Source organism: Neofelis nebulosa, chromosome 6 (assembly GCF_028018385.1).
Source record: "Neofelis nebulosa isolate mNeoNeb1 chromosome 6, mNeoNeb1.pri, whole genome shotgun sequence".
NCBI classification, from domain to species: Eukaryota; Metazoa; Chordata; class Mammalia; order Carnivora; family Felidae; genus Neofelis; species Neofelis nebulosa.
In genome coordinates, this window is record NC_080787.1 from 56,382,619 (window position 1) to 56,394,958 (window position 12,340).

The 12,340-nt window shown below is 39.4% G+C and overlaps 1 protein-coding gene across 4 annotated transcripts in view; it reads right to left on the reverse strand.

Moving 5' to 3' along the window:
• The window catches only part of HMGCLL1 (3-hydroxymethyl-3-methylglutaryl-CoA lyase L1), a 193,777-nt gene that overhangs the window by 140,909 nt on the left and 40,528 nt on the right, over positions 1-12,340 (reverse strand). For 3 of the 4 annotated variants that reach the window (XM_058734300.1, XM_058734302.1, XM_058734301.1), the window contains exons 2-3: positions 7,391-7,471; positions 7,052-7,159 (exon numbers count right to left, since the gene is read on the reverse strand). The exons of the other annotated variant lie outside the window; for it this stretch is intronic. In XM_058734300.1, coding sequence (XP_058590283.1) covers positions 7,052-7,159; positions 7,391-7,471 — 189 coding nt within the window. The remainder of the gene's footprint in view (positions 1-7,051; positions 7,160-7,390; positions 7,472-12,340) is intronic. 4 annotated transcript variants of the gene reach the window in all.

Below are 12,340 nucleotides of genomic sequence, written 5' to 3' on the forward strand. Positions count from 1 at the left end.
AGAGAGACCACCTACAGAGGTTCTAAGAACACACAGAGAAAGAGGTGCCCAGCCAGGCCCCAAAGGAGCCAGCAGCCAATCCCTGCTATTCCAGCTGGGACCACCATCTATGCAAAACCCCTAGCCAGAGCTGCCCAACTGAGCCATGTCAAAATTCTTGATCCATAGAAACCATAAGCAAAAACAAAGGCTGTTAAGGTTTCAGGAGGCTAAATTTGAGCATTTGTTATGCAGATAATCAAAAGGACCAGAATTCATTTTACTAGCTTTCAAGGACTAAGGCAATAGCAGATATGTGGATCTGTGAATACACTTGTGAACACACAGGTGTATACACATATGGGATATCTGGTACATGGTATACACTCAGAGGAAAATCGCTAGACTTACTGAAACAATCTTAAGATGTTGTGGTTCATGCCATTAAATGCCGGGAAAAAATGAATTAGAATATCTGATATGCTAGTTTTGTTTTGTTTTGTTTTTATTTTCTTGAAGAGCTAAGGTACTTTACCATGTGAATACAGCTTTCATAGCACAATCTTATCCCCATTTACTTTTTTCTTCCAAATTTTTAAATTCTAGTTAGTTAACATACAATGCAATATTGGTTTCTGGCATTGAATTCAGTGATTCATCAATTACATACAACATCCAGTGCTCACACTAACAAGTGCCCTCCTTAATACTCATCACCCATCTAGCCACATGACGAAGAATGAAAGTGGACCACTTCCTTACACCAAAAATAAATTCAAAATGTATGAAAGACCTAAATGTGAGACAGTAAACCATCAAAATCCTAGAGGAGAACACAGGCAGCAACCTCTTTGACCTTAGCTGCAGCAATTTCTTACTAGACACACCCCAAGAGACAAGGGAAACAAAAGCAAAAGTGAACTATTGGGTCTTCATAAAAATATAAAAGCTTCTGCACAGCAAAGGAAACAATCGACAAAACTAAAAGGCGCCCATTTACTTATTTGTTATTTTTTAATGTTTATTTTTGAGACACATACACACGCGCGCACACACACACACACAGCATGAGTGGGGAAGGGGCAGAGAGAGAGGGAGACACAGTATCTGAAGCAGGCTCCAGGCTCTGAGCTGTCAGCACAGAGCCCGAAGCACGGCTCCGACTCACAGACCGCAAGATCATGACCTGAGCCAAAGTCGGGCACTTAACTGACTGAGCCACCCAGGCGCCCCTACTTTTTTGTTAATTTTTCAAGAAAGGGAGCACAAGCTGGGGAGAGGGACAGAGGGAAAAGAGAGCATCTTACGCAGGCTCCATACTGAGTATGGAGCCCGACACGGGGCTTGATCCCACAGCCCTGGGATCATAACCTGAGCCAAAATCAAGAGCCAGACACTCAGCTGCCTGAACCAACCAGGTGCCCTCCCTTTTTAATGTTTATTTATCTGACAGAAAGAGACAGGAGCAGAGAGAGAGGGAGAGAGAATCCCAAGCAGGCTTTGTGCTGTCAGTGTGGAGCCCAACATGGGGCTCAATCCCACAAACCTTGAGATCATGATCTGAGCCAAAATCAAGAGGGAGATGCTTACCCCACTAAACCATCCAGGTAACCACCAAAGATTCCCTTTTTTAACCTTTTTTTTTTTATTTTTGGAGAGAGAGTAAAAGGCACCCATTTACTTTTAATAACTGTCAGAGCTCATTTACTGAAAACCTGCATGTCTATTTCTTCTGAGATCAACCGTTGAACAAATATTAACCAATTACTATTTGACACATAAGAAATTCAACATGCTCAAATAAGTTGAACAAGAAAAAAGAAAGAAAGCCTAATACAGTTAGAAGCTATTGTTAAAACAAACAAACAAACAAACAAACAAACAAAAAATGACCTTTAAACTTCCTTAATATAAACCTTTTTAAAAGGAAGTCGCATTAGTGTGTGTACCACAACTACAAATTCAGGAGCTAAGGAAAGGAAATGAAGACATCACCAATGACTTGTCTGATGATCCAAACTGGCAGGTGCTTGATGCTGACTGTGATAACTGACCAGACACATCTCTACTATAGAAATGACATGTGGAAAGCCTCAAAGTACCAAGAAGGACAGCAGTTAAGGACAAGTCAGTTAATCTTAGCGTGTAGTAGCGGCAAAGAGTATCTTAAAAAGAGAGTGAGCACACTCAGGCCACCTCCACTGAAGAGAGTTAAATGTTCCTCCTTTAGTTCACCCTCCCCCACCTATCTGGGTACTGGGACTTCTGTAATCATGAAATGGAACTGCTGTCTTGGTAAATTTATCCTCCATTTTCTGCGGAGACAGCAGAGGCCAAATCATGGGAGGTATAACGGATGGGACTTGCATTGCAACACTTCCCAGATGATGAAATTAACCTGTCAGTTAACTGTGCCTCATAAGCAAAATACTTGGGGGGGGGGAGGGGGCGGTGTGTGTGCGCATGTACTCTCTCAACCTCTGAGTGTCTCTCTCTCTCTCTCTCTCTCTCTCTGACACACACACACACTCACTCACTCTTCATCTATGCTAAAATACCCTCTTCCAAGCTTCTTCTCCACACACCCATCCTTTCAACAAGGGCAGAGCAAGGAAGAGAAGCAGAACACTCAGAAGCAGAAGATACAGCGTCCTGCATCTCACCAACATAAATCTGAACCTGAAACTTCAATCCAGTAACTGTCTTCATTACTAATAAAGAATTCGATCATACACTAAAAGGAGGGCAGGGGAAAGTTTACGCATTCCTTGTTGCTCACATTGCGTTTAGGTCATATTTATAAGTGTTTAATGAATTTGTAAGTAATTGTTACAGTATTTTGAGGATTTTTTCCTACTTTTACAGAGAAAATCTCTGTCCATGTCATGACTTGGCACCCACCTTTTCCAACTGTTAAAAAATGAATTTGAAAGGGAGCATTTGCTGATACGTTGCATATGATCTACATAAACATACGGTGTTGTGGACGTTCAATGTATTCTTATTTTTCCGTAAGTGATGTTCACTTTCATCACTCATGTGAATGAAAACATTTAAAACCAAATAGCTAAATAAGATGAATATAAAACACTAGTTTATTTTGAAATTATTGTCTTTATCATGATTTAAATAACTTACTACTAAGAGCCACATTCCAAAGTTGCAGTAAGCCTATCTATTTTTATAAACATGTTTTCTTTTTTCATTCCATAGAAGTGAGGGGCTATCTGGATTCTTTTCAAATGTTCTTATATTATATGTCACTCTAAGGAAGTCTTTTTTTCCAGATAAGTTGTAAAGAACATGTTGTGTTTTGTGTTTTTTTTTTTCTTTTAATGGCAGGTATTTTATCATCTCTGGCCATTTAGATGATAGGTGTGGGATCCTGTTTTATATGGCACCCTGCTACTGTGGAACTTTTCTTTTAGCTGCCTTAGAAAGCCGTTGCCAAACACAACAGTGGGCGGCAACTGTAAAAACGCTTTAAAACGCTAAAAAAAGAATAAGTGAGCAAGCAGCAATCTAAACATAAACTAGACGACTATTCCCATGACCTATATTTAAGACAAAGAAAAAGAAAATGCAGAGAATTAATAGAACACCGATTTAGAGCCACACTCCCAGTCTTTAGAAGTACAAATCACTTCACACAAATACCTATAAGCAGTTGCACTAAAACTGTTCTGTCACATCTCAGATGTTATTTTAAGTTAGAGGAGTCTAATGTCATGACAGTTTCTTCAAAAGTCAGTGGTTACAAGATAAAATGTCCAAAGAGAAATTAGCATTATGAATTCATTCTGATTTCCAGCTTTTCATTAGCATGACAATGCAATGCAATCGGCAGAATTATATGATAAGGCAATCACCGACTACAACAATAAAAACTGCTCTGCACAGGCCATCTCAGTGAAATCTAAAACACAAGCACAACTATGGAAAATTGAATTGAAAAAATTGGATATTCTCGCAATCGCCCTTTGAAAAGACTTCGGTAGGTTGATAGGTCATCTAGAAAATGACTGGCATAACTTTGGAAGATTCAATCCGATAGTTTATTTGATTCAGACATGCTTCTTTTTTACAGATGTTTAACAATTTGAAACACTTTGTCATGCACGTGCCCACATGAGAATTAAAAGTGAAAAACACAGAACATATATTTAGTATTTGAATAAGTATCTTCAATTATTCAGATCGGACCTGTCCGCTGCAGTATTTAAACACATACTTTCATCTCTAAGAAAAAGTCTTTTTATCAAAAAGAAGGAAGTTAACTGTGTGGAGTCCAGGGGTCAGTCAATGCATCTGTTAGGCAATCACTCAGGTAAGCCTGCTGAGAACTGGTCAGAGCCAGGTGCTCTGGACTCTGGGCACTCATATGCAGGAATCCACTCATGGCCCTTACTGCCCTAAATGCTCCCATGCTATTGGCAGCATTGCTGGGATTTCCAAGGTCCAAAGAGGTGAAGTCACTTACTCAAGCTCAAGGCAGAATGTGGACAGCAACACAGTCCCAGAGGTACTTCGGCCTCACCACAGCTGTCCTCAAGAGCCACAATGGGAATTTCATCATTTATTCAATAATAAAATACTCTGAGCCTAGGAAGTGTTCATTCAATCTCAATAGGTTAAGTCATGAATTTACCAAGCCTAGAATAAATCATCTTATTTTATGGCCCCATCACACATCTACTTACATTATGAGACCAAAAAACAGTTTTTCATTACTGCATACAGAGGGGCAGCCTTCCCTTTTGCTCTGACCATCTTTTCTCTAAGCTGGCTAAACAAGAAGGATGGTCCTGTAGAAGCGTTCTAGCCTCATTTTTCTAAATGTCACTTAGATTAGTTTCAAAAGTAATCTATCAAACAATTTCCAGAGTTGTGTAATAATAGGATGTGACAATTGGTGACAATTTGCATCACTTCAGTAAAGAAGAGTATTTTGTAAGCAGCCTTACAAAATCATTGGAAAATAAAAAAATCTTGAAGTGAAACATTATCTTAGTAAATTATCTGAAGTAAAATAATATCTTAGTAAAATATTATATCTGAAATACTACTGTGATTGGTCATCAATTAATATTCACAAGAACTCTCCTTTTTTCTGACATTACCCTGAAGTTATACCTGTCTTTCTAGTTTTTCTTCAACAGTCATCAAATTTGTGAAATGAACACTAACTGAATCAAACAGAGGCAATTTCATGAAGACTTAAATATGATACAAGGGGCTCACATTCCCTTAAAATTAATGACAGCTCATAAAATAATGGTGAGCAATTTTACAAATGGCACTGTCAAGGAAATAGGTCTAGTCTCCTAAAGCTCTCTGTGCCTTCCTAAGGAAATTACCTGTGGTCTTCATTACATAGAACCAAATACATGAACAAAAGACTCAGCCGTCCATACCAAAAAATTCAAAGTGACATGTTATTATTATTTCAGGCTGATTGATTCTTTATTCATTTCACAATAACTACTTACTAGGCACTAAGCAGTGGGGGAAGAGTGACAGACAAGGTCACTACCTCTGTAACTCTTACAGTCTAGGAAGCAGATAATTAAAAAATGTTTGCCGAAATGAGCTATTAACATAAAGCAGGATGGTCAGTAGGGAGTTTGATTTCAACCCAAGTGAGTCTGAGGTAATGACTGCACATCTAGATGAAGCTTATCAGAGAAGGCAGGACCAAAAGTACAGATCTGTTATCCTTTTATTTATTTTTTAATGTTCGTTTATTTTTGAGACAGAGACAGAACATGAGCAGGGCAGGGGCAGGGAGAGAGGGAGACACAGAATCTGGAGCAGGCTTCAGGCTCTGAACTGTCAGCACAGAGACTGAGGCGGGGCTGTAACACAGGAAAGGTGAAATCATGACCTGAGCAGAAGATGGATGCTCAAATGATGGAGCCACCCAGGCACCCCTAGATTTGTCACCCTTTTAAAGTGACTGTTAATGTTGGAAGGACAGGCCAAAGAAGAGAGCACAGGCAAGGAAATTACTGAAGGCAGAATGTTAAGGGAACTTTAAACTTATATGATGTCAAGGATGACAGAAAAAGAGCAGTTGGGCAAGTAACTGAATGAGGATTACAGAGAATAACAACCAAGGGAATGAGATGAGAAGATAACCAGTGAACTTAAGTGCCAGGGAGAGATTGAAGGATCCCAGGAATGAGCACAGGTATTAGATAGGAAAGGGAGAGGGATTGGTTTAATGGCTACTAATCATGTTTCAAAGACCAGAGCCAAATCTCAGAAGGGATGATTGTTGCCACATGACTGTCAAATCTGGGTAGGCTTTATCTTAAGAGAAGATTGAGATGGCTCCCTTTGTCTTGCTATGATAGATAGATTTCTCTAGCAAATTTAAGTGCTAAAAAAAAAAAAAAAAAAAAGTGACGAGTATGTAATTTCTTTTTTTTTTTTTTTAACGTTTATTTTATTTTTGAGACAGAGAGAGACAGAGCATGAACGGGGGAGGGGCAGAGAGAGAGGGAGACACAGAATCAGAAACAGGCTCCGGGCTCTGAGCCATCAGCCCAGAGCCCGACGCGGGGCTCGAACTCACGGACCGCGAGATCGTGACCTGAGCCGAAGTCGGACGCTTAACCGACTGAGCCACCCAGGTGCCCCGAGTATGTAATTTCTAATAGGAGACTTTATTTTTAAGGTATCAGGCAACTCATCAACACTTCATTCTAAGAGATAAGAAAGTGAAAGCACCTAAAGATATTCAGATAATTTATGAAGTCAGTAAGTAGTTAATGGACATCAGGCTCCTAAATTGCTATTTAAGAGCCTTATCTACTCATCATATTGGACCATTATACTCAGGTAGGCTTGGGATGGAGTTCCCAGTAACTTTTTAGGACTTAATGGATAGAAGATGTTTCATCCGAGGGATTTTTCCTTAATCGTGTCTCAGTGCATGGGCTAATATTTTGGAAAGAAAAAACATAGTAAATTAGTAATTATATCAGGTTAATATTACAATTTACAGTATTTGCTAAATCTTGGCAAAGTTGAATTAAAGATTCAATTAAGGAATTATGGATTTACATACCTGTGGTACCCATCTGGAGGACACAAAGCTGGTCACTTCTATTACAGACAAGCCAGTTTGGGAAAGTTGATTGATAAATTCAATTTTTATGTCTGTAGGAACTATAACCTATGAAAGCATTAAAATTATTTTATAAGTAATTTGCATAGTGTCTATTGAAGCATAAATAGAAAATTACTTCCTAACAGAAGCAAATCATATTTAAGATGCATAAATTCAAGTAGCAATTGAGGACAAACACAATCATATAATATATGAAACCCATCTAAGTCTTTAGAATCTTAATAAATATTTTGATTTAGCATTTGTAATAACTATGTTAAACTAGTATCAAACTACCTTTTCATTCTGCAATCCATCCCTAGGTCCAACTTCTACTATTTTAACATACTCAGGGAGTCCAGATAACTGGGATGTTTCCTGAAATGGAAAATACAAGGCAAGACAAATAGGTAACAGATCATCAAACCTGCTTACTTGAAAAATCAAACAATTACACTTTGTTATAGAAAGTTCTCACCCCAGAAAGCTAAATTCAACACAGTGCTATAATCCAAATATCAAGTTTGTATTATCAGCAACATGAGATCATTTTTTTCTTCTAGCTCAGTAATATCCAGTCATTAGATGAAAACTGCAAAGATTAATTTCTAAAATATAACTGTGGAAAAGGTAATATACTTAGGATTTATACAGCAAATTTGTTGAGTGACTCTTTGTGTGTTGATAAAATTTACTATTGTTAGAATACATTACAAAAGTGTTTCTTTGTATTAACATACTTCTACCAAGCACAGTCTTAAAGATGCCACACTCCATACCTTGAACTTGAGGAATGTGGTTGTGGTTCTCTGGCCTGTGCCCAGAAAGCTGAGACTAGACAAAAAGGTATGCTGCTTATTTATTTTCTGTGTCACACAGCACAACCAGCACCTAAACATAGCTCCCGAAGTACAGAGCCACTCCAGTAGGGTCTCAACCCTCAATATTCCACTGGGAACACCTAGTTGTAACCCAGTGTAATACTGTTCCACCTTTTGCCCAAATCTGAAATGGCAGAAGGTCTAGACTCTAGAACCTCTGGCCCAAACCAAGTACTATGGACACATATTTAAAAAGACACTAGTTTATGGGGCACCTGGGGGGTTCAGTCAATTAAGTATCTGGCTCTTGATCTCTGCTCAGGCCGTGATCTCACAGTTCATGAGACGGAGCCCCACATCGGGCTCTGTGCTGACAGTGCAGTGCAGAGCCTGCTTGGGATTCTCTCTCTCCCTTGCTCTCTCCCTCCCCCGTTCACACGTTCTGTTTCTCTCAAAATAAATACACTTTAAAAATAAATTTAAAAAAGACAGTTTAAAACAAAAATACGAACTGCCTTTCTCAATGTCATATCACAGTTAAAATCATAATAATTCCCTAGAATCTCTAAGCTATGTTAAGTGTGGGCAACTACCATCAATTTCTTCAATAGATAGCTGATAGAATCCATCAAAATCAGCAGGACCTGTACTTCAGAGTTGTTTTTGTCTTGCCTTTCAATAGGGATGATGGATGTGGGCCAACCAATGTGTATTGTCTCACTCCATCCTTGTAGCAATCATCGCCGTATACTGGTCAAGTGGTCTGGATGCAGAACCCAGTTTGTTTTCTGACACAGAAAATTGCTCGTTGGCCCTTTTAGGGCCATAGCCAATATGTTCTCTTATTGGCATTGTGTGTTAACTCAGCAAAAGAACCCAGAAAATCCCTGCCACAATGTTTACATACCACCCTCAACATTTCCATTAAACTGGGCAATTTAATGAGCAAAAATTAACTAAAAAGGAAAAGAATTCTCCTCTCTACATCCTCTGGGCAGGTTGTAAGGGAAGCATGGGGCTCCTCATCTTTAAGCTCAGTTTTGGAAGGCAACCATGAAACCAAGTCTCATTTACAGTGGCCATAATTTCAAGGCAATAAATGACAAGGATGGCATGGGAAAGTGGAATAACAGAAGCTCATTCTTTTTTGTTACCTTCAGTCCTTAAACAGCAGAAATAAAAAACAAACAAAACCGACCAATCTTAAGCCATGTTTTTTTCATTCCTGTTTTTTCCTGAACCTGCACCTTCAACAGCAATTAGCTTGGAGTATATATACATGGATGAAGAGTACTTCTTTATTCAACAGCAATGTTTTAACAACCACAAGGAACACAGTCTTTTTTAAGGTGGTAACAACGTGCCAAATGCAATTAAAAAACTTAAAACACTCCTTTACAACACTGTGTAGCTAACAGAAGCAACAATCTGAAAAAACTGAAGTAGGAACCTCTACCAAGTACAGCCATTTCAGTGTTACGTAGAAGCTAGATATGAGCAGTGGAGAGAATGCCCTGAGGCAGAGTCCCAATTCCTTGAAGAGGAATGATAGAGACAGGAGCCGGAGCCAAGGATGTTGACCAATAAACCACACATTTAAAGCTGGGGAGCACAACATCCTGATCTGATGGCTTCTAAGACCTCAGGAGTGACAGACCAAAGAGCCACAGGTACAAACTTGTCCTCTCCTCATGCACCTCTGCCCCAGTAGAACCTCTACACTCATTATAATGCATTTGCACTGCACGTATACAGCCCTGCCTGACAAACAAATGTTATGATGATTCCACAAACCTCATAGGGTTAAAAATACCCGCTCCAAATGACTAGGAACAGCCTCCATTAGAGACCATCCCACTGTACCTCACAGCACTCCCCTAGCCCAGAGAGCCCCCATAATATCCAATCCAATAACAACCTGGGGGCTGGTTCCACCTCCTGGAACCTGCCTGCTCTCCCACCTTAGGAATGTGTTTTCCTTTAATAAAACTGCTTTGTGCTGGCTACTTTCCTTCTAGCTGCCTTTATTTGAGCATGAGCACGGATCCCCTTGTAAATCTTCTCATGGGGAATCCAAGACTGAGACCTCCTTTCCTACAAGGCAGACTTTCTCTATCCCATAACAAAAGCGGAACATGAGCTCACTTGATATTAGATTTCTTCTTGAATATAATATTGTTTTGTGTAAGCATGGATATGTATTCCCTCTATCAGTGAATCTGAGAAATCTGAACAAAATTAAAATGTGTTCTCCTTGTTAACAGCAAAATAAATTAAATAAACAAATAAATAAAACCCATTAACACTTGAATATGTATGATGTGAGAGCCCTCTCTCAATGATCTTTAGCCCTTTTCTAGTCATTACTATCTCTGTATTGATTTATGTAAGGAGCTTAGGCTACACATAAACAATGTCTACTGGACAAACTCACCTAAGTGCTGTCCAAGTACGTAGAAGTGATTCATGACTGATCTCATTATTTTCCCCACCTCATGCTTCTCTTCAGACATTCTCCCCCCACATGCTATTCTTCACCTTCTTTCTTACCACTTATATCTAAGTGGCCCATTTATTAACTGTTTTATTTTGACATATACCCAGCACCCAGCACAATGCATAACACTTAGACTGTGCTCAGTAATTACTTGTTGATTATGCTGGTGAATCTCTTCTGTCACTGGCTTCATTAAAATTGTCATTTTTTTTTCTCATCCAATCTGTTGCTATAGCTTCCTAGGTAGTGTTTCTCATCTTGTTTTTCCATGACTAAAATCTTTCAGCATCCAGCAGTCACCTTCAGAGCAATCCATCAGTCTAAGGTAAAATGATTTATGACAAGCCTCTCATCTTCTACCACTGTCTCTACTTCATGCATCCTCTGATTTTAGCCAGGGCAAAATCATGTCTTCCACCCTTTCATGTCTGTATACATGAGGTTTCTGCTGCTTAGAAATACCTTCCATCTGTGGAAAACATTTTCCACCAAATCCGTTTCTCTTCTGTATGGATGAAGGAATGGACTACATTTCTCCCCTATGTAACAGTTATATCTGAACAAATTCCAATCAATTGGATGAAATATCCAATGTATATCCCTCCATGCTCCTTGCCTTTCAGCAAGCTTGATGCAGAGGAGCATGGCAAACTTGAAAACTCAAGACCAAACAAAACCAAAAGTAAATCAACAAAAATAATGAAGTAGCCTGTATCTTTCAACCACTGCTTAAATAACGACTCCATGCCAATAAGAAGCAATCATTTTATACTTTATATGGACAAAAATAAATTTCAACTCTTTAGACCATTTACATTACAGGTAAATATTTTATAGTTACTGATTGTGAAGGATAGTTAAGGATGTGAAATTTTAGCCTGCTTGTAAGCTATCTAATGAGGCAGCATGGATGCTGGTGGAAGGCACAAGACACCTGGGTCAGAGGAAAAATTTTTAAAAAGCTTACTACTCACAACACTCACAGCAAAAGCAACAGCTAGAGGATTAGCCTTTGTGCTGGTTCCTCAAGCTCCAAATCCTACAGGGAGAAGCAAAGAAGATGAAGTGACACTTACACAAGCAATGGGTTGCACTACAGGAAAGGAACCCCAAGCACAGTGAACCTGAACCTTTAGTAATGGGCGGTAAGCATGATCTTTTCATGGCTATAGAGGTAAACATGTTTGTTATACTTAACTATGAGCATGCCTACCTTTTGCTCTGCAGGAAGACATTATCTCTATTTTCTAAGACTTTAAGGACACTTAGCCTTTGCTCCAGAAGACTTCTAGCATGTAACGCTGTTCCAAAGAAACAAAAAGGTGTTCCCAGTGTAAAAATACTTTTTTCGAAAGAGAGAGAGACAGAGAGAGAGAGTGCACGAAAGTGGGGGAGGGGCAGAAGGAGAGGGAGAATCTTGGACAGACTCCATGCCCAGGGTCCCAGTGCAGAGCCCAATGTGGGGCTCAATCCACGACCATGAGATCATGATCTGGGCCGAAATCAAGAGTCAGGCACTTGACCGACAGAGCCACCCAAGCACCCCCTTCAATACAAAAATTCTTGAAAAGAGAGGTTGGAATCAAGGCATTTGTAACTCTGCTTGTAGACATACAGAAATTTAAGACATGTATGGAGAATTACTTCCCAATAGTAATCACTCTTCATTTTTATACCATCTTGATTTATGGCAAATTTTCCCAATAAGTAAGCCACTCTGTTGGCTTCTGCAGTTATGAACAGAGCCTGGGACCAAACCTGTCCAATTTATCTCATGAGACATTTAATTAAGGCTACTCTCAACAAAACTATAAGTAGTAGGATAAAGCCAGCCAGCAGTATTGACTTCAGCCATGCCCCCTCCTCCTCTGAAGGGTCCTGGACCCAACCAGCTGTATAAATCCTATGCAGTAGAGACTCAGCACCAGA